Consider the following 16781-nt stretch of genomic DNA (forward strand, 5'->3'; position numbering starts at 1 on the left):
CCTAAGCCTGAAGGGTAGTAGATAGAGAGGCCCCACCACCCAGGCTATGGCACACAGATATTTCTCAGCCCTTGGACCAGTGATCCCATGTAATTATGCCAAAATGGTACCATTATCTCCTTCAGATATCAGCCTTATATCCACTGGTCTCCATAAAGAACAGCAGGAGAATAGCTATTGTGCTTCTTATTACTCTTCTAGTGCTTAAGTACTACTAGGAAGCAGTACATGGGGGTGTTGAACTGAAAGGTAAAAGCCTCTGAATTATGGCAGGCACAGTAGAGCTTGCCTGCCATCCCAGCAGTTCAGGAGGCTGAGGTAGGAGTTTCACTGGGCGATCAAGTGCAGCCTATACAACACAGAGTGACTACTTTTTTTTTTTTATTAACTTGAGTATTTCTTATTTACATTTCAAGTGTTACTCCCTTTCCCGGTTTCCAGGCAATCATCCCCCTAATCCCTCCCCCTCCCCTTCTTTATGGGTGTTCCCCTCCCAACCCTCCCCCCATTGCCGCCCTCCCCCCAACAGTCTAGTTCACTGGGGGTTCAGTCTTAGCAGGACCAAGGGCTTCCCCTTCCACTGGTGCTCTTACTAGGATATTCATTGCTACCTATGGGGTCAGAGTCCAGGGTCAGTCCATGTATAGTCTTTAGGTAGTGGCTTAGTCCCTGGAAGCTCTGGTTGCTTGGCATTGTTGTTCATAAGGGGTCTTGAGCTCCTTCAAGCTCTTCGAACAGAGTGACTACTTTTAAGGATTCCTAAAACTATGGAAGACCCATGGATTAGGTCATGTCCAGTGTGCCTTCGACACAAAAGTATTCAGACCCTATGATCCGCAGTAGCAGCAGGAATGTCACTCTTCCTCATTCAGCCCCTCCCTTTACCCATAACCCTCCTGAGTCTGTCTTGGAGTAGAGCATGGCATTGACATCTTGCTTCATTCTCCAACTCCCCCAGCAGAGGAACCAACCCAAGTGACTCTTCCTCTTTGCTTCTCATACAGGGTGGAGAACATGTCCATGAGGCTGGAGGAAGTCAATGAGAGAGAACATTCCATGAAGGCTTCACTCCAGACTGTGGACATCCGGCTAGCACAGCTGGAGGATCTCATCGGGCGCATGGCCACTGCCCTGGAGCGCCTAACAGGTCTGGAGCGGGCAGAGTCTAACAAAATCCGCTCAAGGACCTCCTCAGACTGCACAGACGCAGCCTACATCGTCCGCCAGAGCAGCTTCAACAGTCAGGAAGGGAACACCTTCAAACTTCAAGAGAGTATAGACCCTGCAGGTGAGGAGACCATGTCCCCAACTTCTCCAACCTTAATGCCCCGTATGCGAAGCCATTCTTTCTATTCGGTCAATGTGAAAGACAAAGGTGGTATAGAAAAGTTGGAGAGCATTTTCAAAGAAAGGTCCCTGAGCTTACACCGTGCTACTAGCTCCCACTCAGTAGCCAAGGAGCCCAAAGCTCCTGCAGCCCCTGCAAACACCTTGGCCATTGTTCCTGATTCCAGAAGACCATCGTCATGCATAGACATCTATGTCTCTGCCATGGATGAGCTCCACTGTGATATAGACCCTCTGGATAATTCCATGAACATCCTTGGGCTGGGCGAGCCAAGCTTTTCAGCTCTAGCACCTTCCACAGCCCCTTCAAGCAGTGCCTATGCAACCCTTGCACCTACAGACCGACCTCCAAGCAGGAGCATTGATTTTGAAGACCTCACCTCCATGGACACTAGATCTTTTTCTTCAGACTATACCCACCTCCCAGAATGCCAAAACCCCTGGGACACAGACCCTCCAATGTACCATACCATCGAGCGTTCCAAGAGTAGCCGCTACCTAGCCACTACACCCTTCCTTCTGGAAGAGGCCCCCATTGTAAAATCCCATAGCTTTATGTTTTCTCCTTCAAGGAGTTACTACGCCAACTTTGGGGTGCCCGTGAAAACAGCAGAATACACAAGTATTACAGACTGTATCGACACAAGATGTGTCAATGCCCCCCAAGCAATAGCTGACAGAGCCACCTTCCCCGGAGGTCTCGGAGACAAAGTGGAAGATTTATCTTGTTGCCACCCTGAGCGAGAAGCAGAGCTGAGCCACCCTAGCTCTGACAGTGAGGAAAATGAGGCCAGAGGCCGGAGAGCTGCCAATCCGATATCCTCTCAGGAGACTGAAAATGCAGACAGAACCCTATCCAACAACATCACAGTTCCCAAGATAGAGCGCGCCAACAGCTACTCGGCAGAGGAGCCAAGCGCGCCATATGCACATACCAGAAAGAGCTTCTCCATCAGTGACAAGCTTGATAGACAGAGGAACACAGCAAGCCTCCGAAATCCCTTCCAGAGAAGTAAGTCCTCCAAGCCAGAGGGCCGAGGGGACAGCGTATCCATGAGAAGACTGTCTAGAACATCGGCTTTTCATAGCTTTGAGAGCAAGCACAACTAAACCATCTTCCCGTGTGTTGCAGGAGGCTCAAGAATCCAGCACTAAAATTCTCCCCAATGCCCACCACGTTCCCCATTCCTTGAGTTAGACCTGCTTTTTTCTTAGCTGAGCAAAACAAAGGGAGACATTAACTCAAAGGTAACCTCTGGGCCACGGGTCAAGCAATTATTCCGTCTGGCCCAGTGCAAAACACAGGGGTTAAGGCATGTTCCTATCTGTTGGGCAGGGAGGGGTAAAGATGACAGAAAAGGGGCTAGAGACGAATGGGTGTCACCAGGCACCGCAGAAAGCCATGAGCTCTGGGGAGCCAGTGGGCTCCAGCACTCTCCATGCCGACAGGCATCTTGGGATGTCGGCCCTGTTATCAAGAGTCGAGGGTTAAATTGCAAAATGAAATAAAAGTAGCTAGCGTACAAGATGAGATATTCTAAACTTCCCTTCTGTTTTCTTTTCGCATTGGTTCCATCACCGGTGACTAATGAAGAACATCCTTTTTATTCAGTATAAGCCGGCAGCAAGCAGTTCTACCTAACGTCCCACATCCTTCTCATGCCAACACCTCTGTAATTGGTCATTATAAAGAAAACCAAGGTAACAGTCATATATACAGTTCACCTGTCTCTTATCTATTCACTTCCGGTGCCACAACTGTTTATCTCTTTAGAAGAAAATAAGGGAACAGAAAAATGCCTTTTTTTTTTTTGTCTTGCGATCAAAATGAAGGAAGAATTGATGTTGAAAGCAAAAGTCCTATGATTTATAATATACCACAGGCAATCAAGTCTAGTCAAGTAAGCTCAGGATGAATGTACTTAGATAATTTTATATTTCTCAGTTATTTTGTATCTCACCTGTCATCAGAGAATTCACGCGTCAAATATGTAATAGCGAACTTTAAGGAAAAGGTGGGAAGCTCTAACATTAAGTTGCCAGTGGGATGTTGTTATAGTCTCACCGTTCATAGTGCGTGACGCTGCTGTGTGGCCTTCATCACCTGCATGTCTCCACTATGTCCTCCAGACGCCTCCAAGATGTAACTGCCAAATTTCCACACCGCTCATCACGTGACCATTTTGTATTTCAACACATGGTTATATGTGGATATTTTCATACCTAGAGTTTAGCCATCCAATCTGGGTTCAGCATAAACTTAATCAGAGTTTTTCAAGGGCTGGTATCTTTTTTATGGAAATGTTCCAAAGTACTTTTTAAGGAAGTTTAAAAAACCATAAATAACCTTAGATTTGACTAGGGTCTTGATATCCACCCAAACCCATCAGTTGCAGACAGGCCGTGAATAGGTTTCTTATTTACAAAGCTATAAAAAAGATACAGTAGGGCTAAATAGAGAACAAATATACCATATACAGAGTTCTATAGTTTATGCTGCTTACATGTACATCCACATACAGACACATGTTTATATACAGTATATATACAGACACATAGAGATTTCTTAAAAGGCTTTGACTTCCTGTCATCTGATGGTATAATCAAGATTATTTTTTCGTGTCCAAGAAGTTTCACTGGAAAAAGTTGTTGTGCTATTGGATCCACTGTTGAAATTATAATTTTCAGAAAATTTATCTCTGGTCTTTACCTGTCTTTACACTGAACAAGAACCATCAACCCCCCCGCCCCCCATCTCCTTCTATTTGGAAGCACCCATTGCCACTCTGGTTACTCTCATATGAAACTATCATCACCAAGTACAATCCGAGTAGATGAGTGATTCTAAGCCAGTTTGCCTTACACAGTCTAGAATGAAGGCATATGCTCCTAAAATAGAACCTGGATCTGAAGTGGGAGGAAAAAAAATCTTGACCACAAATCTTTGGATTCCTATTTGGATCACTGAACACTAAGTCTTTAAGAAAAATGATTTTGAGCCAGGAATAGTTAAGGGTAATGCACACCTGTGTGTGGTTCCGGGCACTTGGGAAGAAGAGGCAGAAAGAAGAGGAATTCAAAGTCAGCCTCTGGTACATATCAAGTTCAAGGGCAACCTGGACTATATGAGAAACTGTTGCAGAGGGGAAGAGATAGAGAGAGAGAGAGAGAGAGAGAGAGAGAGAGAGAGAGAGAGAGAGAGAGAGAGAGAGCCAGACACAGACACAGACACAGACACAGACACAGACACAGACACAGACACAGACACAGACAGACACAGACACAGACCCAGACCCAGACACAGACACAGACACACAGACACAGACACAGACAGACACAGACACAGACACAGACAGACACAGACACAGACACAGACACAGACACAGACACAGACACAGACACAGACACAGACACAGACAGACACAGACACAGACACAGACAGACACAGACACAGACACAGACACAGGCAGACACAGACAGACACAGACAGACACAGACAAAGACACAGACTACAGAATACAAAGAAAATGCTTTGAGCTGTTGATCTGGGGCTTGGGCACAGCACTTGCTTAGCATATTCAAGGCCCTATGTTCTATCCCCAGTGACGGGAGGGAGGGGAGGAGAGAGGGAGAGAGAGAGAGGGAGAGAACCCAAACATAATTTAGTGCTTCTGGTTCCAGGTATTCCTTGGCTCTTTTCACTGTAGTTGTAAACACCAAAGTGCATATCACTTAGTGAAATCAAGTCAGCCCACCACAGAAAATCTTTTCAGCTAAAGAGTGGCCAAGCTTGCACCCATAAAGAATCCTTCTTCATCCTTGGTATTTAGGCAACACCCAAGCTCTTCACTGATAGCTGTGCAAGAGAAACTCACTTCCTTATTTGTAATCTCCCTCCCAGCAGACATGCTATGAACCTGAACGTAAATCCTTTGTCTTTAAGCTTTCTTGAGCCATAAGTCCCTGTAAGAACCCAATAGAAACTCTGAAACCTCCCACACCCCAAAAGCACATCCGTGTGAAGCTGCACTATAACATGAAGGGGTTCGTGACTCCCCTGGTTCCACAGTGACTGCTGATTAAAGAGACTGCATTCATTTATCATCAGTCAAGCTGGAACAGGCACTATACACTTCTAGACCATTTTCCTGTGATTCTCAGGAGGGCCGAGTCTCAGCACCAGAGTTTGAGCCAAGGTTTCAGCACTTCCGCTCTTTAGGTTAGATATGGCTAGCTGGATGTCCTTATGCCCTAACATCTTCATGATCTTGAGTAGCAAGCATTCTCAAAGGCAAAGACTCTCTGAGGAAATCCATAGAGGAGTCCAAGATGAAACCATCAGCTGTGACAATAGGGTAGGATACCAAGCACTCTAGAGCCTGGTTTGGGGGACCTCCTTGGAAGCAAGGGAGAGAAAGAACAAGCCTACGTGTTTGTTTATTGTGCTCACCTGAAAGAAAGAACTATGACCTGGGAAAGGAAACACTTAACAGTCCTGAGCTTTTGTTCTGCATGAAAATTAAGTGCTAACATCTTGGTGAAGTGTGTGAAGTCTAGAAGCCAAATGAAAACAACTTCAGACACAAGCTGTGGAGGTCTCACAAGCCATCTCTTTCCTGTGCACATGTGTGTGTGTTATTTTCAACTCCAACCCCTTCCATTTCTGGGTTCTCTGTGTACCAGTGTGGCATTGATCCTGTGGCCTTGTTCAGACAGTTTATGTTCAGTTCATTTGTCCCACCATGTCCCTGATGGAGGGGACCTTAATTATCTGCCTCTGTGAATTATCTCGTGAGTAGCCAGTCATTGAAGACCATACATAAGTAAAGTCATAGAGAGCTCAAGGAAGAGAGAGCTTGTTTAATCATCTGCTTCATCAGTGCCAATTTTTATATACTATGATGTGTAATGATTTGTTCCAAATTACTTGTTTTGGGGAAAGAAACAAAGAATGTTTTATAAAAATGGCCATGGAGGTCTCCTGATTAACCGCCATGTTTTATATTTACTGTTAGGAACTGGTAGATTTGAATGGAGTGCTCGGAAGCAAGAGGGTAATTGTCATGGCCAATTTGTGTGTCTACAAGCCAAAAGGAGGGCAGTCAGAGTATGGCACTTATGAGAACTGGATGTTTCTTTAAAGTTGAAGCTTCCGGGGCCAGTTACTATTTAGCACTTTGAAAGTCCCCCCTTTAAAAAAAAAAATATATATATAATATACATATACCAGAATAATGAAATGGGGGGTGTACTTGTGAAAACACAAAACTGTGTTTCTTCTGAATGTTACAATTGTATTTTAAAACCTGGTTTCTATAGATAACATTATGGTAGATCACTGGATAGTCCGTCTCTTTCTTTTTTCCGCAGCTGTACCGTCTAATCTTCCTGGATGTTTGGGCTGTTTGATTTCTTTAAAGATAATAAGCATTATCCAGTTATCCATCATGCTCTATCTATAGGCTATGCCATGTGACATATTGGGCAATGCTGTATTATGAAAACACATGTAAACCTCTCTGTAACCTGTGTTTAACCCAGCATAGTTGTAGCATGTGGTTGTATTAATGAACGTTACAGGCCAGCTTTATAATTATTTATAAATCTGTAACATTCAATAAAGAAGCACATGTGGCAAGGATTAATTATGCTCCCACTTCCATATTCTTCAGCAGCCTCCGGGAATGGGCGTTTTGGTTCCCGTTCTTCATTAAGCTGTTCGCCTCCCTCAGACCCCTATAAGCGGATGTGTCCCCTCTACCAGGTCCCACAAGCTGGGCGAGGCACAGTGCGCTTTTGTGTCAGACAAGATGGCATGTTATGCAAAAGACTACATAGCAAGTGAACTTAAGTAGTTTAAAAGTCCAGCTGAATTAGCTGTCTGTTTACATCTGCTGACCCCATACAGAACCAGTGCACAGTGTTTTAAGAAATCCACTCATTCGGTAGCACCGTCTGTTCTAGATAAAAGTGATGTTAGTGTTTAGGTGGCCTAAACGTCGCATTCAACTCGATAATCTTTACCATAAAATGTGACTCATCTCAAGTAATCCCTCTCCAAACCTAGTCTTAGTTTTGTGTCAGCACCATGCACACTACACTGTATGTGTGTCCTTCTACCTTTCTAAGGCCCTTAATGTTTTACTCTTGTCTGCTGCAATCCATAAACCAGTTAGCGAGTCACTCAAATTGTCGGGCTTCTTAAAGTGGGAACTGCTTTCAGTTCTCAGAAACTGAAAACGAGTAATCGAGGGTTTCTTTTCTCTTTTTTTTTTTTTTCGATTTTTTTAAAGCTCTGAGTGAATGATATGAAATAAAGTATCAACTACAAGTTGCAATAGCTAGGGGACCCAGAGATGACAAGGTAGCACCACTCTGGAGTCCCAAGGTCTAGGTGTGGGGGCATCTGTGATATATGAAAGACACGTCCTGGATTCTTTAGGGCTTCCTGGGTGCAAATTGCTAAACCAGAGATGAAAATCGAAGGTACACAATGACAAGACAGAAGTGCACAGATCACTGTGAGCGAGTGGTCCCATGGTAATGCTCGTCCATTACCTCCCTTCTTGCCCTGTGGCTTTCACACCCTGTGGATGAGCCAGGCCCAGAGGTGGGAGTGGGGTGATTGTTTGATGAAGCACCAGGTAACTCTGAAGAGTTACCCCTTCTTCTAAAGAAGTCCCCATTCAACTTCTGGGAAGGAATGGATCTAATTCGCACAGTCAAAATGCTCCCAAAATGAACAGGGAAGCCTTTTCTTGACACTAGGTTTGCCCTGTGCTGTGTCTTGTATCTACAAGTCCAGCATCCTGTCTCTCAGGTTAAAGTCCATAAAAGAGGGGGCTGGTTCTGACTAAAGAAGAACAACTTTTCCTTTCCTTTTTCAAGTTAATTTCACTGAGCGTTGATGGCCATCCTTATGCTGGTCATCCCTAGTAAAATCAAGATCTACTGATTTCTATGTGTCATCTAAGAGGGGATATAGATCATCCAGATTCACCAAGAGGTGACAATTCCTGTCTTAACTCTCCTAGAAAAACTGGCCATCTTCTTCTGGAAACGCATGATCCCTGCATCATGGTGTCGGGAACTGGACCAACTCTGAGGGGGCTTCAGTGCCAGCATGACTCTAGCCCCCAGGGGAAGCAGATTGCTAAAGAATATGAGGCACAGGATGAGAATCAGCCTTGTGCCTGGAGGCACTGGATATTTTTTTGTCCCCCTTCTTCCTGTTTTTTATTAGTTCAAAGCTAGTTCTTTCTCCCCATGTGAGTGTGAGACTAAAAGACTCACCCATTACCTCATATCCCTATGGACCCCAACACAGTAAATCCCAAACATCATCTACATAGAAGAGGTCAGATGTTCTGAATTTGACCCAGGACTGGTTGTTCATCTGACTTCTCCTCCTGCACCCAAGTTCTTAATGTGGCTGGTGTGGCACATGTCACACCCAATTCTGAACTGCCCGTCTGAGTCCTGAAAGGTTCCCGACATCTTCACCAGTTCCCCACACGTGGTCAGAACCAGTTGGCTGCCTCTCCGTGAAGGGATGGCAAACTCAATCCAAGACCCAGATCTGGAAAGACAATGAAAGCAGGATTTGTTAGTCATGAGAACAGACACATCTCACAGAAAGACTCAAATTTGGGTTTCCAACTCCTGTGCTAGCCACACCTGAGCCTGCCCGCAGTATTCCCAATGGCCATGTTTGGAGGCCTCTCATTTGGAGCCACGCAGGATCTGATTCACAGTTTTTCACATAATTAGCAAACACATTAAATGTACTCAAGAACTTCAAGTGGGGAGAAGCAGCTTGCCCTATTACGGGTGACTCTTGGATCACTTTTATGTATGTTGATTAGCATATCTTTCTGGATCCAAACACAGGACCAGTGTGAGGGAGACTCAGAGGAAGGATCGTAGCATGTGAAGACTTACCTGCTTCCTGTCACTGGAGCATCTGACCTGAGTTCTTATTGCTGCTACCGCTGTGTAAGACAGGCCGTGTAGTCAGTAAACAATTCTCATAGCCATTTCACAATCCAGCACTTAGATTCACACTTGTAAATGCTCTAACCATAGTTTATAATGGGGGGAAGTTATTCAGATACCATTTTTAAATGAATTCCTATAAATACAATGATTTTGAAATTGGGTTTACTAACTATATATACATCTTTTCCTTCTTTCATGTATGGATAGACAGAGGTTTGCCTTTCTACTGACACTATGAATATATATATATATATATATATATATATATATATATATATACATATAAAAATCTAGAGAAACTGTTCTTTTTAAAAGTCTCTTACTGGATTCACAATGCACTTTGAGCTTGTCTGTTTAGATATATAATTTGAAGCAGAAGTTGGCAGATACTACAGGCAAAGAACTTTCTGGAATTTCTGTAACAAATGTTTTGCAATAAAAAAAATACAAATAGTTTAAAACATGACTCAGACTTCCTTTTGCATTTTTGTATGTCTCTCTCTGTTCTCCATTATTCTCATGCTAAAGTCCCCAGTGGTTCCTAGGGAATTCTTGCCTGAGGCTCCATGAGTCAGTCATTTTGGAAAAGTAGAAATTACAAACTCTTCAACTATGGGGTGTGTTTACCAGCAATGAATAGATATTATAGGCCAATGTGGTATTTAAAAAAAATTGAAAGCCTAGCTACATAAGACTTGCCACATGTCCACACAACTGAACCATGATGTACCTACCATATCACTTCAGTGGGAATCCAGATTCTCCAATACTCTGTAGTCCCACCTCTCCCTACTGACCCTTAACCTCTTATTTCCTTCACTTGTGGAAATTTCCTGGAAGGCCCCAAACCAGCAGTGCAACTTCTTCAGTACTAAAGGATTTAAAAAGACAATGGCAAATCTAGACTATCTAAATAGAAAAGGCTCTGGGGACCAATTCATTTGGGGGCAAAAAAGATAAGAAAAACTCCTTTGTGCTAAAAATGTGTAACAACTATGGTGACTTCATTATCCTATTTAAAGTATATCATAAAAATTTTTATTAGATTGGCTTTACAACTATGGTTTTAGATCCCATTAAGAATAAGCAAGAGCCATTGACTTTATAAATGTTTTAATTTTTAAAAAAAGCATAGGAAGGGAATTTACAAAATATATACACATTTGTTTTGTCTGTCTGATTGTTTGACAGGGTCTCACTTTGTTACATAGACGAGCATAGACCTCCAAGACTTGAGCAATCCTCCTGCCTTCTAGTTCACTAAGACTACAAGTGCATACTTCGTGCCAAGTTTGTGCTTTCATGAAAAGTAATCTGTGCCCCAAAAGAGACCAAAATGAATAAAACAAACTAAGCCCTTCTTCCTGTAAGGCTTTAAATGCAACTGACAGGAGAGTGGGATCATATTATTACCAGTTTGTTGCCCAAAGCATAAAGCATGAAAAATCCAAAATCTGAGATTTCGAGGAATGAATGCTCTGTGGCAGGAAAAGAGATGCTTTCCTGGTGATGAATGAGCCCTGGCTCACGTCCTTTGTAACAGAATGGCTGACACCATTTTCTGAAAGCAATTTGGTATGTTCTTGAACTTGTATAGCTACTCTAACATACATGTCATTCCAAAAAGCATCCTTGAAAATCTCAAGTATAGAACGGCATGGGTCTTCTTGGGTAAGATACTGATGCAGAAGAGAAGAAAAATAAGTTCTGTAGAAATAATTATCATTCCTTTTTTTCATGTTACCTTACTTAGTTGAAAGTCAGAGAAACTGGTCAGCCATAGAAGGAAAGCTTAGCACATCCTTATCATTGGAAATTTTAGTAACTTTTTTTTAACCTTCCTTTTTTAAAAAAAATATTTATTTTATGTATATGAGTACACTTCCCTCAAATGCACTAGATCCTACTACAGATGGTCGTGAGGCACCAGGTGGTTTCTGGGAATTGAACTCAAGACCTCTGAAAGAGCAGTCAGTGCTCTGTTCAATGTTCTTAACTACTGAGCCATCTCTCCAGCCCCCCTTTTTACCTTTCTAAATCACTGGTTATTTGACCTCAAACATTCATCACATTGCTATGTTATAATTCAAGACATTTCCTTAAAGCCATAGGTTGTACTGTGGTCAGAATCTTTCAATATATTGTTAGGATAGAGACTAGTGGCACCAAGTTACCCTAGAAAGAATATCCCTTGAAACCAGAATATTACTCTCATATTCTGTCTCAAATGCCAAACACCCATTTTTTAAGTTAGATATATTAGTTTTCTAGAACTTTCTTAGCAAAGTAGCATAAACTTAAAAATTTAAACAACAGGAATGTATTATCTCAAATTTCTGGAGATTTCAAATCTGAAGTAAGGCCAACCTAAGTGATTTAGTAAGACCCTGTTTTAAAACTACAAATAAAGTCCAGTATAGTGGGTCATACCATCCCAGCACTTGGGAGGCTAAGGCACAAATATGAAGCCAGTTTGGACAACTGCCAGACTCTGTCTTAACAAATGATACCAATCATGGCGGCTCACACCTTAATCCCAGCACTCTGGAAGCAGAGGCAGGTGAGTCTCTGTGAGTTCAAGGCCAGCCTAGTCTATATAGACAGTTCTGGCATAGCCAAGGTTACATTGAGAAACTCTGTCTCAGAGAGAGAGAGAGAGAGAGAGAGAGAGAGAGAGAGAGAGAGAGAGAGAGAGAGAGAGATTGAATATGACCTGAGCAAAGTTGGGTGACATACCAAGAGACACCAACCTTAGTTGTCACAGTTTTCTTTACTGACTTTGTGTTAAAGTCCATTCTAGATGTCATCCGGTAATCATGAGCCTTCAGATGCAAGCCATTGCCTCCAACGAATGGTATAGTTAGAAGAAAAATGGGAGAAGTGGTTTAACTACTAATGTCATGAAATTATAATTTAAGGCATAAATATAATCAATGCCTTTCGAGCAGTTACTTTGTTCCTGTGGAAGAACTGAAATTTTTATTAAAAAGGCAAGACAGTCATGACTAAAAAGATAATTGCATGTTTTCATTATTTAATTAGAGCTGTTGGGGAGAGATGGGAATGAGCATCCTAAGTATGGCTCATCAGCATTCACAGTGCTCAAGGAGAAGCTAATGGCCCCCTGGAAAGACAGCGCGTGGATGGTTTCCCACATTTGGGTAGGAAATTGGACTCCATAACTAACTCTGAGACTTTGAGAAGAACAGGACTCGAAAGTCTTTAGAATTAAGAAGAAAGGACAAACCCCCTAGCCTAACAGAAGATAAAGGAATAAGTAGGACTAAAGATGACGGGTAGAAGCAGGTATTCCCAAACTAGAGTCCCAGGCAAAACAAGTCCCTACCATGAGAAACCCTGCCAAAATGCCAGGGGAGTAGGAGCCACACTGCCCTGTGCGGAGGACTTGCCACTGAGAGGCGCTGTTGAGTACAATGTCCCCTTCAGTTCATGTGATCCTTTCAATACTTCTGTGATGGTGGAGTTATAATTCTCTGAGCCAGATAGAAGAGAGGAGAGTCATCACTCCATACACCAGTACCAGGCTAGAGGCTGGACTTTATCCTACGTCAGGAAGAAAGTAGTTAAAGAATTCTAGACAGAGCCTGTGGCATGTGGCATGTGGCATGTGGCATGTGGCATGTGGCATGTGGCAGCATAGAAAGAGAGGTGCAGTGGAATTCATTGGGCATCTCCCTTCAGGGCAAAAGTGAAAGGAAGGGCTGGAGAGAAGGCTCAGCAGTTAAGAGCATTGACTGTTCTTCCAGAGATCCTGAGTTCAATCCCAGCAACCACATGGTGACTCACAACCATCTGTAATGGGTTCTCACACCCTCTTCTGGTGTGTCTGAAGACAACAATGGTGTACTCACATATATAAAATAAATAAATATTTTTTAAAAAGTAAAAGGACACTTCCCAACTCAATTCAATACATGTTCCTTGAATGCCTGCTGTCTGACAAACACTACGTGCCACTACCCTCTATCTGAAACAGCACCTTCTTTACTTCCTGGTGAGCTAAGTCTTTCTGTGTAGAGACCATACTTCAGTATAGACACAAGAAACTATACCCAGAATGCTCGGTTCCTGGTAGCATTTGTGCTGTGGAGAACAGCTCTATGCTCTGGCTGAAGCTACTCTTTTGGCTGCATTCTCGGATTGAAAGTGTTGATGATCTAGGAGTGCCAGTCAGTTAGCCATGGTGGAGCACATCTGTGATCCCAGCACTGGGGAAATAGAGTCAGGAAAATTGTTCAAGGCCGGTCTGGGTTACTTTATGAGATCAAAAGACAGTAAGTAATAATGATGATCATGGTAGTAGCAATAAACGTGTTGATTAGTTCTTCTCTTGGGAATTTGGACTAGAGATGGTGTTACTGTAAAATTATTAAAAAAAATCTTTCTTTTACCCCACACTAGATCCAGCACCACAGTGCCCCAAGATATCTGGTGGACATCTTAATCTCAGTCAGCAAAGCATCTTACCCGCTTTGCTCTAACCCATATCACATATCTGAGCCTGGCAACAATCTCTCTACCCACCCAGTTCCCAAGGCAGGTTGCCACCATGCCAGAAACATACATCCCAATTCCATGGCAGCTTAGTGTCCCAGCTGCCACATACTTTCTTAAACTTAATTCGCCACAAGAAAGAACCCACAATACAATAACCTCTGATCCAATTGATAAGATACAATTGCCAACCTCAACATACAAAGCCCTGTACACATCCATCCCTTAAGAATATTCATAACAACCTGTAAATGTATAAAGAGGAATCTTAACATCCGCCTCCATGTTCTCTTGGGGGCTTCTTCTCCGGTCTCCTTCCGTTCCAATCTCCTCCTCTTCCCTCAAACTTTTGTCCCGCCCATCCTTCCTTCTCATCCAATGACAGGCCTCATTCTATCTTGTACTTTCCTTCAGCTGTATGACATCTTCCTATATTATGGTACAAAGAGGCAAGCTGGGGAAGAAGCTTACAACCCCATAAGAAGAACAACAATATCAACCAACCAGACCCCCCTAGAGCTCCCAGGGACTAAACCACCATCTCAAGAGTACACAGAGATGGACCTATGGCTCCAGCCACATATGTAGCAAAGAATAGCCTTATTGGGCATCAATGGGAGGAGAGGCCCTTGGTCCTGTCAAGGTTTAATGCCCCACAGTAGGAGAATATCAGGGCAGGGAGGCAGGAGGAAGTGGATAGGTGGGTGGAGGAGCACCCTCATAGAAGCAGAGGGAGATAATGGGTTTCTGACCGGGAAACCGGGAGAGGGGATTACTTTTGAAATGTAAACTTAAAAATCCAATAAAAGAAAAATGTGATTGATTAATTAACTAATTAATTAATTAATTAAGAAAAAGTACAGCCCATACCCTGAGGTTGTCAGGGATCGTGTTTCTGCATGTTGGCTGGGTGGCAGAGGGAATCAGTCTGCCAAGAACAAGAGAGAGAAATATAATCACAAGGCAAGAACAGATGTAGGAACAAAAAAGATTCTAGATTCTTCCTGAGATGTAGCTATAATCTCACATTTAGGCTCAAAAAACATACCAGCATCCTCAAAATAAATACTTCTGTTGTACCCTGAACAATGTCCCCAAGGATACCCCTGTCCTGATCCCCAGAACTTTTGGCTATTAGCTTGTTTTGCCAGGGTAAATATCCTGAGGTGGGAAAATGCACCTGGATTATTCAGGTGCATCTGATTGGAAGCAAAAGGGTCAGAATCAGCGTGCCAAGGACAACTGAAGTAAATTGGAGGAAGGACCTGAAGCCAAGGAATGCAGAGGGACCTCTGGCAGCTGGAAAAGACAAGATCTAGATTCCTCCCCAAGAATCCCTAGAAAGAATCAGACCTGCTGCCATCTTGGTTTCCGCTTCTTAAGACACATCTGAATTTATGGCCTGAAGAACCATAAGAGAACATCATGGTGATTTCTCAAAGCAGCAGCTGGGAATGAACACATCACCACCCAACACCCAGCATTATTAAAAGTGAAGCGGTATAGTGCAGCTCAGGAATCTTACTTACTCTTGTATGGTTTTCTTTGTCTTTGTGATATGTTCTATCCCAGGCTGGCCTCAAACTCATGATCCTCCTGCCTCAGCTTCCTGAGTTTTGTTAAGAATATATGGTATTGAGGCTAAAGAGATGACTCAGCAGTTAAGAGCATTGGCTGTTCTTCCAGAGGATATGGGTTCAGTTCTCAGCACCCACATGGCAGCTTGCAATTGTCTGTAACTCAAGTTCCAGTGGATCTGACTCCCTAATATATATAGACCAAACACCAAATGAATATTTTTTTAATTGTAAAAAACAAAAAACCAAAAAAAAAACAAAAATAAGAACAAAAAACAAACAACAACAACAACAAAAACAGAATAAATTGTATCAAGCCAGGTGTAGTGGTGTCTTCACTTCCAAGCTCAGGGGTTGGAGAGAAACATTGTCATACATCTTGGCTTTAAGATGTGGGGAAACAAAAAAAAAAAGAATGTCACTTAGAATTATTAAGAATGGAGGCTCTGTGCCCTTCGAGCTACATCTCGAACACTTCCGCTTCTGTGAGGCATTCTCTCACCGACTCCAATGACCTCTCCTTGCATTCCCAGCCTTCAGACCTTAATGGTATTCTCTACCCTACTGCTACATTTCTCTATTTGTCCCCATCCCTCTCAAGCCAGTCCTTAGAGACCCATCTCTAAGGACATGTTCTTAGGACCCGACTGAGGGCCCAACACTGAATGAAGAAATAAATGTATATTTCAGCTCAGGCCCCCTGGCAAATTCCCCCAGTGAACAGCATTAACACATGTTACCATGTAAACCAGACTTTGCTAAGCACCACTTGAGTGTCAAGTACGCTTTTAATGTTCATTCAAGTTTGCAAATAGCTACAGAGCCAAGCTGGAGGAAACTGGGTGGGTTTCTCGGGAAGGGTGAGATTTAAAATCAAACATCTCAATTGTGAAGGACAAATGGGATGTCAAGGTAGGGGGGAGATTTGACCAAAAAGGCATAACCTGGGTTTTTTTTTTTTAATCATAAGAGCATACAGACACAGCAGACTCTGGAAAGCAGTGGTAGGACTCATGGGGCTGAAGCACACCCCACTGTGTGGTAAGTAAAGAGAGACAAATGATCTAGGCTAGAGCTCAAGATGACTCAAGAGGGCAAACAGTAGAGAAAGTCAGTGTGGGAAACAGATAAGACTCACTACTGAGCTGAAAGGGTTGCAGTGTGTGCTAAGTATGGATGGATCCTCTGGAATGACAACGGGGAGTGAGAAGAGCTGCTAACCAGTAAAACGGGGAAGCTGAAGATGACGCCAAGGTCTTACGTCTCAAACTCGACCCTAGAAACAGAGTGCAGTTGTGCTTCATCAGTGTGAGCCCATCCCCCTTTTCCCCAAAGATGAGTGAC

General features: G+C 43.1%; 2 protein-coding genes across 4 annotated transcripts in view; one reads left to right on the forward strand and one right to left on the reverse strand.

The window, feature by feature from the left end:
• Trpm3 (transient receptor potential cation channel, subfamily M, member 3) overlaps positions 1-4031 on the forward strand; it is an 870412-nt gene extending 866381 nt beyond the window's left edge. For both annotated transcript variants that reach the window (NM_001191562.1, NM_001354180.1), the window contains 1 exon segment: positions 1005-4031. In NM_001191562.1, the coding sequence (NP_001178491.1) occupies positions 1005-2457 (1453 nt within the window). In that variant the 3' untranslated portion in view covers positions 2458-4031.
• A 3571-nt stretch (positions 4032-7602) lies between these two features.
• The window catches only part of LOC108349100 (uncharacterized), a 62407-nt gene continuing 53228 nt past the window's right edge, over positions 7603-16781 (reverse strand). Inside the window, exons 4-5 of one of the 2 annotated variants that reach the window (XM_087608990.1) lie at positions 9289-9338; positions 7603-8926 (exon numbers count right to left, since the gene is read on the reverse strand). In XM_087608990.1, coding sequence (XP_087465116.1) covers positions 8909-8926; positions 9289-9338 — 68 coding nt within the window. In that variant the 3' untranslated portion in view covers positions 7603-8908. The remainder of the gene's footprint in view (positions 8927-9288; positions 9339-16781) is intronic. The other variant, XR_015653086.1, reaches the window with a different exon arrangement.

The sequence above is a fragment of the Rattus norvegicus genome, chromosome 1, assembly GCF_021556685.1.
Source record: "Rattus norvegicus strain SHRSP/BbbUtx chromosome 1, alternate assembly SHRSP_T2T, whole genome shotgun sequence".
Lineage (NCBI taxonomy): Eukaryota > Metazoa > Chordata > Mammalia > Rodentia > Muridae > Rattus > Rattus norvegicus.